Below are 14,271 nucleotides of genomic sequence, written 5' to 3'. Positions count from 1 at the left end.
TCTAAGATCAAAGTTTTAGCAAGATCAAGTTACGTATTTAATGAATTTTTTATACAAGTAAATCTCGCGACAAGCTTTTAATCATATAAATTGAGTAAAGTAATAAGTTGATGGGTTTGTTTTATTTTATTCTTTTTAGAGCATTAAAAGCTTGTTTTTGAAAAATATTTTTTTATTTAATTTTATTTTAAAAAGAAAACCTACTTTAAACCGTGTCTGCGTAGCTTAGTGGCTAGAAAAGACGCCCAGTATGCGAAAGGTTTTCATCCAAGTTTCTTCAAATATTTTACAATCTGTATTTACCGTTTGTGGAATTGAGCCCAATATTGGCGGTTAACTAGTTTTCGTAGTAAAATAAAAATGCCCTCTCTAAAACACTCACAGCACTGGACAAACCCTGAATTTGATTGGATTTAAACCCACCTGACGTGGATGATGTCACACATAGCACTGCAATGACGACTTGAATAGCGCCGGTGATGCAAGTATGGCTTGATCGGGCATTAATTACCTGCGCGTCAACTACAAAGTGATTTGAAAGCGCGTTCAACACTTACTGAGGGTTAGTCGAAACCGGAGAGCATGTCAAAGCATGAGCTGCGGTTTTAATAGCTAATGAAGGGTGGTGCGAGCTTAATAAAGAGTAAGTATCAAAAACCGTAACTGAAATAAAAAAAGTTTTTTTTTGGTAATTTGGTAAATTATTATGAAAATCACAGAATATAAATTAAAGTTCTCGACGAAGTTCAATTTGTTTTTGCGCAGTAACAATTTGCTTGTATTTGAAAAAAAAAAAAAAAACAATAATATGAATTTTACAACATGTAAATAATATTACACACAACATAATATCAAACTTGAATCACACTCGAATTTATAGCTTTCTCACATAAAAACATTCCAGGTAAGGCACATTCAGTCATTTCCAAGAAACCTGTCCTGGAGATGGCGCCACAGTGTTTTGATTCGAATTCGACGTCTTCCTCCTTGAAGGGACTCCATGAAGAGTATCCAGCCTCTTCTAATGTCTGACCTGAAAGTAAAATATTGGTACGTCAAGACTATGATGTATTTTAGAAAAAAAATTGAATGAAGATCTGCAAAAAATATTTTTTTATTAGATTTTTATTTAACTGTCATTGATTAACACTGGCCTGTAATAAATAGCCTCTTTAAAAAAAAGAAAAAAAAATGCACAATACTTATCATGTTATTAAATGGATTTTGCACATTACCATCAATGGTCCTGTATTGATAAGGAAATAACAAATCGCTGAAGCCTATCAGCAGTATGTTCGGATCAGGTGCATCGATATGGATGTGGTCTCCCATGAACTTGGTGATGAGTGCAGCTTCTTCGGCTGAGTTAATTACAGCCAAATCTCCTTCCTCAGATTTGCAAACTAGGTAAGCGTCGTGCCAAGATAACGGTTCCACGTGGAATTTGTAGCATTTCCCATTGTCATGGGGGGTGTAACCTGTGATTTAAATGTAAGACATTTTATTACAAACGATTACGAAGAATCAATGGTCATAATTAAGGAACCAAGAGGCTAGGAAATACTTTATGAAGGCAAAAAAGTGTCATTTACCAATATCAAAATTATTGCACCCTTCGTTAACTTTGGTTGCTTCCCCCAATATTTTGCAAACGAAAGGGTGTATGTCATCACAAGACTTGTCATCGAATAATCCTTCCCGCGTCATAATCACGCAATGCTCTGATCCATTCGCTCTATCCGGACGACCTTCGGCCCAAAGATACTGTAGTATTGTTCCTTGGATTGGCTCTCCTATAAAACGTGTGAATTTTTTTAAAATGGTCCAATACCAAAATGCTTACTATATCGAAATCCTTCGTCAGTTCAAGAAAAGTTACTTAAGTTGAAAGAGATAAAAGGATATAAAGTCATTTTGGTATTGGAGATAGAGACTAATCTTGGAATGTCAGAACCAATTTTAAACTTGTAAGATAAAAATGCACCTTTAAGATTAACAAAATTCCCGTTCGAGAACTGGTCATGCAATCCGATAAATATACCGATGTAGTGAGCTTTCATGTTACTGATGAGCAATTTGAGATTTTCCATTTCTTCCAAACTATCTGGCACGAGCAGCGAAGTGCCTTCGGCTTCACAGATCTGCCGCGCCTGGAACCAATTCCTGGACAGATCGTGAAGGCGATAAAATGTCTTGAAATGCTGAGCCCACATGTAGTCCGGACGATATTTCTGTGCTACGAAAATGATAATGACTATCTTCAAAGAAAATTAAATAAGTGTTTAATGTAATGAATCTTGTACTTTCTTAGTTCTTAACCTAATTATTTAAAGCGATATGGTAACTGAAAAATCGTATCTACTATTTACCTTCTGAGCACATTAATGTCAATAAAATTACCACTAAAATCACCATTATGCAAATGCAGAACAATTTTACAATCAAATATAAAAGGCCACAATTTACGATTTCCATCAGTGTGAACGCTTCATTCTGTACTGCGCAATCAATCAATCGGTAATTAGTGATACAATTTCCTACGGAATTTCTTGACACAAAAGCGACTAAGTAATTGCTACCAAGAACATCGGTTTCAATGAAGTTCGGATTCAGATTCAATCACAAACACTTCGGTGAGCGAGTCCCAAATTCAATTGGCTGGTATCCGGTTCAAGCCGATCGTTTGCTCAGATACCACGGTATCGGTTATTTTTACGTTGGGCCGATCGCCTCGACGGTCGCTCGACTCACTTGGTCCTTCGTACGCTTATTTGAATCTCCTTCGAAGTGACTTCCTTTTCTGTGAGTGTCAGGTAATTATCTGTGTGGCATTCCAATTTTCCGATCGAACGGTTAATTCAGTTTAAATCTCTTCGTGTAATACGTACTTGGCTATAGCACTGCCTAATCCTAGCCCCTTCAACCAGTTCTCGAGGCGGGTGGGCGCGGAAAATATGGAATGGGATTCTTTAAACACGCTTTCATGCCATTTAACTTTTAGATGCATTTGCGGTTTATGAGCTAAGCAGTTAATTAAAAACCTCGTGTTGTGCAGTTTTAGTTTATTTGAGAAAGTACGCGGTGAAATTGTGTGCGTTGAAATTTTATATTCTGTGATGATGAAAATGAGCATTATAAAAAGTTTGGAATAATATAAGATCAGTTGTCAATATTGAAGAAAACGTTTTTGCTGATGCGGAGCTGGGCGGAGTTAAGTGGCGATAAAATGAACACATGAGAAGAAAACAGCTCTTTAGTAAAAATTAAATTATTTTAAAAAATATCGCTTCAAGCGATGTAAGTACTTAGGCCTTTTTCTAAGAATGAAAATGCTGACACATACCTGTTCCGCTTTTTTATTAAAGAAGCGTGCATTTTTTCTTTAATAAAAACCTCAAGCGCTTTTTAATTAAAGAAAAAATGCACGAGAGAATCTGTCATCGGAAGTGCCGAGTGTGTGAACCGGACTCAAGAAATTAGTAGACCCTTAGATCAATATAAATTGTAGACAATAAAGTACCCAACTGTTAACCAACAACTCAATTTAATCGAAATTCTTAAACCCAACCATCATTACGGAATAGCTCCGAAATCCCAATTCCATCTCCATTGAATCGGATCGTGGTTTCAGTAAATAAAGTTCGGTGCCAACTCATCAGCCGCATGGGCCTGGATCTGATAAAAGTTGTCTGGAACTTTCTTTTGCGATATCGCCACCTTCGTCATGTAAATTGGACAAGTTGCGGCCGCCGATGTTTGTTTCATTGGCAAATATAGATTAGCTCTTAATCTGACCACTTTTCGTACAAAATTGTTTCCAGACGAGCGGAGGCGGGTTGCGGAGGCCGGGTCGGGTCAAGCCTTAATACAAACTCCGAGTAGCTTGTATATTGATACTTGCGGTTAACGTAATTAATTGGATGTTTGTTCTGCAACCTACGAATGTGATTGAGGTTAATTTATTAATAATTTTCACTTGTTCTCATTTAAAATTTTGGAAACTTTCCGAGAATAAAGGCCTTGCACGTTCCGTTCCGATATATTAATTTGTTATGCGTAATTGGTGTGGGTTGGGGATTTTTTATAAGCGTTACTGTTTACTTATAAGACACGATTTAGGTAGAGTTTACAATGGTTATCACAGGTCCAAATCAACATCTAGGTAATATCCTGAAGATGAAATATCAATCAATGAAACAAACAACATTTATCTACCTTTACCTTTTGAAAAACATTGTTATTATAAGTATTTGCAATCAAAAGTTTTTGACTTCCGGTTACAAATTAAGCAAGCTTCACAAAAGCTTTTAAAATATCTAATCGAGAGAGAATAGACAGCCGATTAAATTCAACTTCATTTCCGTTCGAAGTGAAAAGTTTGAAATTCCCATGTCCAAACGGCGCATTGTCTTTAAAGGATTCAAAGTTTTTTATTGAGTCGACGTCGATCTAAAAAGTAAACGGATACTTTTATCCTCGAACCGGGTTAACCCGTAAACCATCTCAGTTTAAGGAGGCATTAAATCGCAACTCAAACAAGAATCGTTACAGTGAAGTTAACTCACATATTGCTTTGTGTCACGAACGTTGAAGCGAGCGTGCACACTTTAGATTTTGTGATGCACGATTAGTCGTAGTGGTTAAAGTGCTAGATTAAAATAATGTAAAAGTATATTTAGAAGAAAATTATGTAAAACAACAGGAAAAATACTTAATTAAAATTACCTAAATTAAGGACCAGTTCATCTTTACGAATAAATGTCGTTAAACGGAATCACTTCTTAGCGATTAGTCCGCCTGAATTAAATAAAATTCAGTATAAATTACACCGTTCTAACTTTTTGCGGTTATTGTACTTAATTAAAAAATAAATGAAAGAAAAGTTTTTCTTTAGTATACCTACTTACATTTTGACACCTTAGCTTAGGCGCAGACCACCGAGTTTTTTCAGCCGATAGTTTAGTCGGGCAGTTGATCAGTATTGGCATGTATAGAAGTGCGCACATTACACTGATTTGATTTTCATACAAATTAAAATCGTGTCCAACTATCGGCCGGTTAAAAATCGATGGTCTGCGCCTAAGCTAAACTTTTAGTTTATACCTATTATTTTACTCAATACTCAATATGTTTATTGCTTCCTTAAGTACATTTAGGTGTTACATATATTTGGAGATCATTAAGGACCATGTTGGGCGCTGCAAACTTAAAATCTAAGGAGAGGAGGCTTCTTTTTAGNTACCTATTATTTTTTCAGAAATTCTGACATCAAATCCGCCAGTGTGCGGCCAAGCTAAAACGAACAGAGTCGACCAAGAGATGCGGGGTTGGAGAGAGACGCCGAATGGGAGCGGGCGAGGAGGGCGCAAAAGGAGAAAAACTACAACGCTAAAAGTGAATGCGGTCGAAAGCCCCGCTTATTTCTGCGCTAAGTGCATGGATTTTTTTCAAGTGATGCTATGAGTGTGTTGTCGTGAGCTATGGATACTGCACCACAAAGGGACGGTGGGCTTGCTCCCTTATGTCTGCACTTTTACGCGTTTAGTACATAGAGAATTTAATTAAAAGACAGGTACTTATGACTGTTGTAAGTGAATGTGGTGTAAAAGCTGTAACTGTAATAGAGAAGTAACGTGAATAAATAAGTGACCAGATTGGTATGGTCTATTTACATTGTTAAATGTGTGCCAACTGATTTTTTATTAGTTATTGCTAATGCTGTTTGATATTTTTAAAATAGTACCTACTCAGGGAACCAGATTAACTACTAAAAATAAACTATAACATAACTGAGACCTATTTTAAAGAATCTCCCATTTGTAATCCTAATAATACGCGTGAGATAGAAATTATAATAATATTATGTTTAGATAATATTTAGTTATCAGACAGTCTTATTTTGTATTGAGTTGATATTCAGAACTATCGGCCCACGACTTAGTACACGTGGACCCCGTTTTACCCCATTAGGGTGGAGTTTCGTAAAATCCGTTCTTAGTGGATGTCTACACCCTTTAAGGAACCTAAATACCTGCCAAATTTCAAGAACTCTTATCTGGAACTAAATAATATGATCACTAATCTGGAACCTCACACGTACCACAAAAATGTATAAATTCAAGAACCTATTTATATTTTTCGTAATTAATTGACACGATAGAAGCAAGACAAAATAACTTTTTATACGTTTCATAGCAGATAAATTTATTAGAACCTTTTAATAAATATTGCATGCGCATTTTGCGAACGCTTCAGATAATTAGTTAAATGCATCGCCAGTGACGCTGGATAATTAAGCTTTTAAAGTTATGGAAAACTAATTGATAACGCATTAAGGTACGCGGTTTGTGGTACGCTGTACTAAGTGCCCGCCAAATTACGCACTATGATAGTTAGTCATTTTAGTAAATAAATATACCTAATTACCTACATTATGTACTTCAGGTTATTGCGTTGCTGACACAATGAGCTAATATTTCTTTAAAATGTCTAAATACGCTTCACAAGTGTTAAAGGTTAGTTGATTAGGTATCCAATTCTTTAATCAAGATAAGAAGTCAGACAACAAACAATTAGGTAATAATAATAATAATAAGCTACAAAGTGGATTTAGAACTAAGACACCGCTAAGGAAAAAATATTCCAAAATAATTTTCAATTCGTATAATATTCTACTAGTAATTAGAATAAATAATCCCTGAATAATAATTACAATTTCTATTCACAATAGAGAACACAGCGTATTTTCGATAATAGCACCACCATTTTTAGTCTAGACCGAGATAATGGCGTTTCACAAAACATTTCTCGTCAAAATGTTTCAGCAAATAAAAATCCGCGATTGTTTCGTATTGGGCCACTTTATCGCTCGTAACAATACAATTGAAGGTAAATAAATGTAACGTGTTTTTGACATTCATAAGGCGAACGCGTAGGGTACGCACCTGGGCCCAACACAATGGGCCCGCACAATACGCGCGCGAACTAAACTGAAAAACTTTATTTAAGAACACAATAAACCACTTTTTAGTAGAAAGGTCTGAATTGTGTTATGCACGGATCGTGTAGAGAAAAACATCGAGCATTTTTTTATCGCAGCTTCATGCGGCTCAATAGGCAGTGTATGGGCGGCACCAGACAACCTTCGCGTAAATAGCTACTGTAAAGGTAAATCGGGTTTCGTTAAAGGTAGAGATTATACTTTTTAGCGACTTTTAGGTATAAAGAATATCATAATAAGTTATCTTACATCTCTAAATTTTTTTTTATACCTGTGAAGTTTGAGTTGGACTCGCGTATTTAGGCACACTTTCCTCCCACACTTTCCTTCCACTCTTTCTGAACTGTCTCCATTGGCCATTGTTCTATTATAAATGATTTCAAAACAAAAAGATAGACACCCAATGATTAAATCATAAGTTGTTCGCAAACGAGCATTCTTATCTGCTAACCATTTATGGCGAGGAAATAAAAATATTCGTTCGTCTAATGTGCACAAGTTTCACGAGCATGTATATGCTGGCTCATTTAGGAAGTAAATAGACTGCAGCGGGTTTGTTTTGTCGCTAATCACTGTGTGTAGTGGCACTAACTCGTGGTGGAACTAGTGGCAACTTCAAGCTTACGTGTTCGGATGAGAATTTGAAAATGTCTAAGCTAATTAGCTGGGGTAATGATGATACGGAGTCTCAAGAATTAGAGGTACATTCATCAGTATGCCTCCTAAGAGGCCTGCTGACCAAGAGGTTGTAGACTTAAACTTTCTCGGAGGTCTCGAATAAGATACCCACAATAACCACTGTGCCATAAATTATTCCTAATTACTTTAGAAAATTGTAGTTAAATAATTAGAGTTATTTGATATAAACGGTAAAAATGAGTAAGCGTACAAGTGAAGAGTGTCTCATACGTCAGACTGATAAGGCTGTTACAGCCTTAAGCTTCAAAAACGGGCTCAAAGACAAAAGCACTAGACTACAAGCGCTACAAGAGTAATAAGTGCCAATGCTCAAATGTCGCAAACACCTAAGTGTGGAGACAAATCCGATTACGTGCGCGTATCGCAGACAAAGGGTCGTGACGTCTTACAGCCGAGTTCGTCCACTTCATTAAGACATGAATTATGAATAGAGATGGCATTAGCATCCATCTGGAGTACGGCAACTATGGAACACCATTGTTATGCAGATTGCGACCGGACGTCCGACGCCGCGAGTATTCCCAAGTGTGGCGTGCTTGTAAACAAATGGGTACTTATACGCCGATGACGTAGAGGGGATAAGTCGAGATTCTGGTAATATAATAGTTTGTTGTGAATTGTCGATTGCTAAGTAAAGTAACATTACGTTTCTTCGTCATTACGCCATGGGGTGAGGTCGAATGTTATAAGTTGTATATTATTACGTATATAATAAGTACCTACTAACAGTTTGATGTTGCGCCCGCGTTGCTACAGCCGTAGTCATAATCATAGATCACTAAAGTTGAGTTGCACCACCTAGCTTTGACCGTAACTATAACGATAACCGGTACTTTTTGTATGGAGTTTGACAGATTTTTTACATTTGTTAAAGTTAAAGTAAGATAGTTCAACCCAGCAAGCTAGTCAAGCAGTTTGTTGCTGTTGGCTCGCAGCGTCGTATATTCGATCGGACGGGCTTGAAGATCTTCGGCTACCCTCAAATTGTCACTTATTGTCTTGCTAGTGATGTTACCACAGAATACACACACACAAAACTCTCAGTGGCGTTGTTCTTAAAATCGTATATTTAGTTACTATAAAAAGAATTTTATGAATTGACTTTTATAATAAGAAGCTCTCTATGTTTTTAAAAGAAAAATTGGAAACATCTTTACCTATCTACATAATTTGTAAGTTACAAAGACTACTTCTCCGAATTAATCTTTTAGGAGCAGAATATCTTAAACTCCTAAAAAACTTTCCTTATGAAATCCTAATCTACTTGGTACTCGAGTAAAGCTGTTGAAAGATTACCTGAAATTGATCTTGAATATCTAAAAATAGTCGTTGAAAAGATTTATCATTGAGAATAAAAAATAATCAGGTGTAATATTAAAAATATAGAGTACCAACGATGGTTTATTATAAACTGAAAACAGTGGCCACGTATTTAGTTGTTTGGCTCTATAACAGTGATAGTAGATAGTAGGCTCTATAACCACAATTAGATAATTTTTTTTTTGCTATTAAAGTTTGTTAAATGCAAGGCTAGAGTGAATAAGCACTTACAGAGCAGCAGAGAGCATCTGAGACAGTATCCCACTTAACATTGATTGCGGTCTGGTAAAAAAAATTGTCACGTAAAATTTTATACCAAATTTTCTTTTTCATATTTAGGCTTGAAAATGTAATAAATTAAATAGAGTTTGCTTTTAGATTTATGCCTACTTATTATTATTACTAATCGATAAATCATTCGCCATCCGTAAATAGCGAAGATATTTATCAACAAACTTAATTGATGTGCATAATGTAAATTAACTCGCATCTTCATATATCGCTCATAGATAGTTCATGTAGTTAAGATGCAAACCGTGATATCGTAAGTGTGTCCCACAGGACTTGAGGGCACATCCACATGCCTATTGGGTTAGTACTCCACTCCGGTGTAATCCTTACAAAGATGTCAGTCTCTTTGATAGTACCAACCCTTGTTTGAATACCCGGTTTGGTACCAAAACTTTGAGATTAAAGTATATCTAACCAAAACCGAACTTTAATTGGTTTAATAATATTTTGCAAAATTTTTGGGATAATTCTTTAAGGATAATGATGTTATTATTTCGTTTTATAGTGAGAAAATTACAAGTAATTCACAGCCTCATTGTAACTTTATCAAATCAGGAATTTTCAAATGTGTAAACGTTCTTGTAACCTAAGTAGTACTTCATTAATTTTTTTTCACTATTTAGTAGTCATTTTCATCATTAGTACGTTTAATTTTAACTCATTGAAATAAGAAATCGATTACAAACATCATGAAACTCTACTTAGATTAAGATATCAAAGTAAACATACCAGAAATGATACCGGATCTCAAACCCTAGTAGTGCATCAAAGAGACGACAGAGCTTGTCCCGACTAAAACAATACTCCAGAACGTTTTTGACAAGAAATTGTGGAGAACTAAGCAGCTGCAATGCTTGTTTGAAGCCGAGCTAAATTGCGCTTGAAATGTAAGCAAGGAAAATATTTTACTTTGCATAGCTTTGTAGATTCACTATGTGTAATCGAGGAACGTTTGAATGAAATGAACTAGCATTAAACTGTTATCTTTTTGGAAGTATTTTTAGGTTTTAAGTGGGTTCAGCATTTTTTATATTAAAGGAACTAATTGAATCTGCCTATTCCATCATACTTACTTATTCCTTTTTTACTACAAATATAAGTCTACTTTCATTGTGAGCGACTCCTTTTAATGTAGTTGGTACCTAAAGACTAAGTTTTAATGTTAGAATAGCGTGTTTAGTAAAACACTGAAAATAGAAAGCGAAAAGACTGTACTAAAAAGATGACTACTAAATTAGGTACCTACTTACATTATTCTAATCCGATTATTGTCATTGAGAAAATTGAAGTTAACAAGTCTCTGTTGAAAATGGATGAGTAAAGGTTATGCATAGATAAGTAGTTGTTTCCTTTTGCCTGGAACTCTATATTTTCACTAAGTAATATTAGTCTGTAATTTGAAAGATAGATTTACAGGAAATTCACAAAGGCTTTTAATGCTGACTGTATTATGTTTGCAGTTAATAACTTTGAAATTCCTACTGGACATTTTGTTTTAATCGTGAAATATAATCGTCCTCAACTACCACTTAGGTAATTAATCCAAAAGCGTCTCAGTCGAAATCTGGACTATCTAGTCGATCCATTTACACCCGAAACTCTAAGCTGAGTCTGACTCAATGAAAATAATAAGGCCCGGGGTAATTTTGCTAATGCAAGTGGTTACACCCTATCTAGATCGCACTTACTCGGCTCGTCCGAAGGTAGTAGAACTACCACTATTAAGAGGGTCGACACACGGTATATTGTCAGACCCTTGGCAAAATTGACTATTTTGACTAAGTGTTAAATTAAGGTACAAGATCTTATGGACAGGAATCTTCTCGTAAGTTGGTTATGTTTTGGACTAAAGCGATGCTGATGATGTTGGAACAAAGGTCAGGTGCTTCAGTTTAATGTACTTTAATGTTAATGTACGCTATAAGTTGTGTAACGACGAACGAGTAATTNGTGGGTATAAACTTAATACTTACGTTGTGTACCTATACATTAGCTTGGCATAATAGTGCCTCAAGAGAAAAATACCTTTGTGTGGCAATTCCATTTAGCGTTTACTAGCTACTAGATCTTAAGGAATAATGTTAAATGGCGTATAAGTGAAGTGTTGACTGCATAGAAGATTGCGAAATAATTTTGAACTTTATACCTTTAACTTTAGAGTAAACATTTACTGTGGATTATTGTAGAAGCTAAAATGTAGCAAACAAAAATGTTGTAAGTGCTCAAATGTAGTAAATAAAAAACAGTTTGGACGTTACTTCGTTTATATTGTTTCGCAGGCGATATCATACATTTATATAAGGCTGTTATATAAAAACTGACTGAGTTGTTACATTATACTCATTACATGAAAAAATTATATTCGGGTTTTCAAAATCTAGATGAATTGTATTTTTCAAAACCATCCCTTAAAATTACGTCGTAACTAAATATCTACTCAACGGGCATATTAATTAGTTTACAAATAATTGATCTTTAAATTCAACAATATTAAAACATTAACAATTTACAAAATACCCTAATTGTTTCAACATATTTTTAGAATGTACATAGATTTAATTTAATGTGAAACCAAAGAATGCGAGGAATTTCATTACATCGCAAAGATTAAAGAAACAGAATGTCAAGGATTTTATTATTATAAAACAAGCAAATTCGACGATATACCTATAACTACAATATATGTACATGTACACTTCAACGTTTCATAATTATTATTTTAATATACAACGCTACGACATACAGTAAACTTTCGCATTTGACTTATAAATATATTTATATTAAATGAGTAACGCTATTCAAGTTACATTTCTTTAGCATTATAAAAAATCTGTTGAATAAACAGAATATCTATTTCCGAATCAGTATTTAGACAATCTGTAAATGTGACTAACATAGTTTCAAATAAGAATTTTAAATTACAAAATACAGTACCAAAATTGTTATATTATTTACATTAACAGTTTTATTTTAATAAAAAATTCAACGTTATTGTGTAAATATTAAATTATACGTTGTTAACAAGAAATGCCAATAAATAAATCACTAGAAGTCCAGTTACACAGAATTTACCACACATAATGGATACAGTTTAATGTAATTATAAGCATTTACAATCAGAAGCTTGGTTCATTATTTATCTATGATACTCACAGTTACGTCAATTTCCACCAGGACATTAACTACGTTAGTTTGACCATCTAGTCGATACTATGTTCCAGTCAATCTCTCGATATAAATTACACCATCTAATTGCTGAACATACGCCTTGCGCAGNTTCCGCAACGTCAAATTATTAGCAATATTGAGATATACGTACGGACAATATTCACTCGGCGAGACGAGAAAATCATGTCTGAACTCGGAAGAACAATAATAAATATGTGATGTTACACGCTGCCACAATCTGAGTTAAACAGACAGCTCATTTTCTATCCGTTACAAGAAACATCGAAATAAAATTTTGTGGTTGATACTACTGACCTGAAAAAATACAACTTCTCTAAACAACATTTCATTGAATTCCCGAAAACTCAGTTAGTTTTCCATTGTAAAGTGTGATTCGTAATATTTAATCACATAAAAGTTAGCGACATTAGGTACCTACTTGTCAGGTGACGTCTTTGGTTTTTATTGTCTCGATCGGTTAAGATACAAGTTGTGAAACCTGTGTAATCTGAAAACAAGAAAGAAAAATGTTTTGGCTCTCCCGTCTTATGAAGCCAGTTATCGCGTTTCGGTAGAGTTTGGATGCTTCGAGCTGCCTGTTTTCCCCAAACTACGGCGTTACTAACTTCGCATGGTTTAAGGGCAAAGTTTACGCGGCGTAGACAACGGCCAATATTAAAAAGATTGTGTGGGGTACGTTGCGGGTCGAGCCCGCGGTAGGGGGCGCCCCACCGAAGAAGCCCGCGTCCTCACCTCGGGGCCCACCTTCCCTGAGCGGGCCCTGGAGACTGGAGCGCACGTCGTTTGTCTCCTCCAGGGAATTGCTGCGCTCATCTTCATCTCTAGATTTCCGATGCGGCAGCTCCATTTCTGTATTGAGAAACGTTAGCGTTAGCGGCGGGAAGTGAGCGCAATCAAGCGAAATTGATCCTAATTGCAGCTATCCTACGCAGTGCTAAAAAAGAAATTGTTGGCGCTTGCAACTTTGTGAATTCGATTCGTTTAAACACTGGGAGTTTGTAGCTGAAGCATTTAGCTCTCCTTTTAACACCCTATTAAATATAACTACTTTTTTTAAGTTAGACTGGATGAAATGTTTCGTGTACAGTTTTGTACGACACATTTTAAAATCATTTTTCTCAAACTCTATTGTAAATTAGTGATATTCTCGTAATTTTTATTTAACTTAAATGTAATATTTATTTATCTTTTTCCACAGGATAACTAGAAAGTAGATATTTAACATAGGTATCTTTATTCCGTGAGTTTGCACATTGCCTTAGGCGTCCCTGTAGAACCATTCGATATCCTTTTGTTCTCTCTGAGATTGTAGTGAATGCTGTTGAATAGACTATGTTTTCCACTTGGAAGCTCTTAGTAACATTCCACTTGGAACTTCTTTGTAACATGGTAGTATAGGGAGAAAATCAAAGAGAAAATCAGCATAACTGAACAAATTAGTTTAGGCTGCGGTCGCACTATGTAATGTAAAGGAGCTTTTTATTTATGCCCTTTACGATGCGGAGCTTTTTGCCTACTAGTCATAAAAAGTGTTGCAAATGTCTGTCATGTCATCTACACGAAAGAAGTATGTTTTCTTTTATCTAAATACGTCAAAAAGATGGTAGATTTTCCTAAACACATAACAGCAACATACGAGATCAAATTGGTAGTTATTAGTTTCTTCTTATACCAGATCTCCACCCTTCTACGAACACTCTACATAAATAGGCTCTACGACAGGCACTCACCGTACAATCTAATGTTGCCCTCAGCATCCCCTATGGAGTTCT

The 14,271-nt window shown here is 35.4% G+C and overlaps 2 protein-coding genes across 2 annotated transcripts in view; both read right to left on the bottom strand.

The window, feature by feature from the left end:
* Window positions 1-851: 851 nt before the first annotated feature.
* On the bottom strand, window positions 852-3,007 carry LOC114349724 (secretory phospholipase A2 receptor). The gene is made up of 6 exons (XM_028300201.1): window positions 2,889-3,007; window positions 2,752-2,800; window positions 1,985-2,258; window positions 1,593-1,793; window positions 1,236-1,478; window positions 852-1,033 (listed from the first exon to the last, which is right to left on the bottom strand). Exons 1-6 carry the CDS (start codon window positions 3,005-3,007, stop codon window positions 852-854), a joined length of 1,068 nt encoding a protein of 355 aa, XP_028156002.1.
* A 9,615-nt stretch (window positions 3,008-12,622) lies between these two features.
* The window catches only part of DIP-beta (Dpr-interacting protein beta), an 87,297-nt gene continuing 85,648 nt past the window's right edge, over window positions 12,623-14,271 (bottom strand). Inside the window, exon 9 of the mRNA XM_028300467.1 lies at window positions 12,623-13,348. Within this exon, the coding sequence (XP_028156268.1) occupies window positions 13,128-13,348 (221 nt within the window). The 3' untranslated portion in view covers window positions 12,623-13,127. The remainder of the gene's footprint in view (window positions 13,349-14,271) is intronic.

The sequence above is a fragment of the Ostrinia furnacalis genome, unplaced genomic scaffold, assembly GCF_004193835.3.
Source record: "Ostrinia furnacalis isolate ACB-3 unplaced genomic scaffold, ASM419383v2 OfSCF0710, whole genome shotgun sequence".
NCBI classification, from domain to species: Eukaryota; Metazoa; Arthropoda; class Insecta; order Lepidoptera; family Crambidae; genus Ostrinia; species Ostrinia furnacalis.
The sequence above is the reverse complement of the archived record's forward strand: the minus strand, read 5'-3'. Positions and strand labels throughout refer to the sequence as shown.

What these genes read in the sequence shown, in the direction of transcription:
- LOC114349724 (XM_028300201.1), bottom strand. Translation starts at nt 3,007, where the DNA reads ATGCATCTAAAAGTTAAATGGCATGAAAGCGTGTTTAAAGAATCCCAT. An exon ending in GAATTTTGTTAATCTTAAAG is followed by an intron (nt 1,794 to 1,984) that starts GTGCATTTTTAT and finishes CACGTTTTATAG; the next exon opens with GAGAGCCAATCCAAGGAACA. An exon ending in TCAATACAGGACCATTGATG is followed by an intron (nt 1,034 to 1,235) that starts GTAATGTGCAAA and finishes TTTTACTTTCAG; the next exon opens with GTCAGACATTAGAAGAGGCT.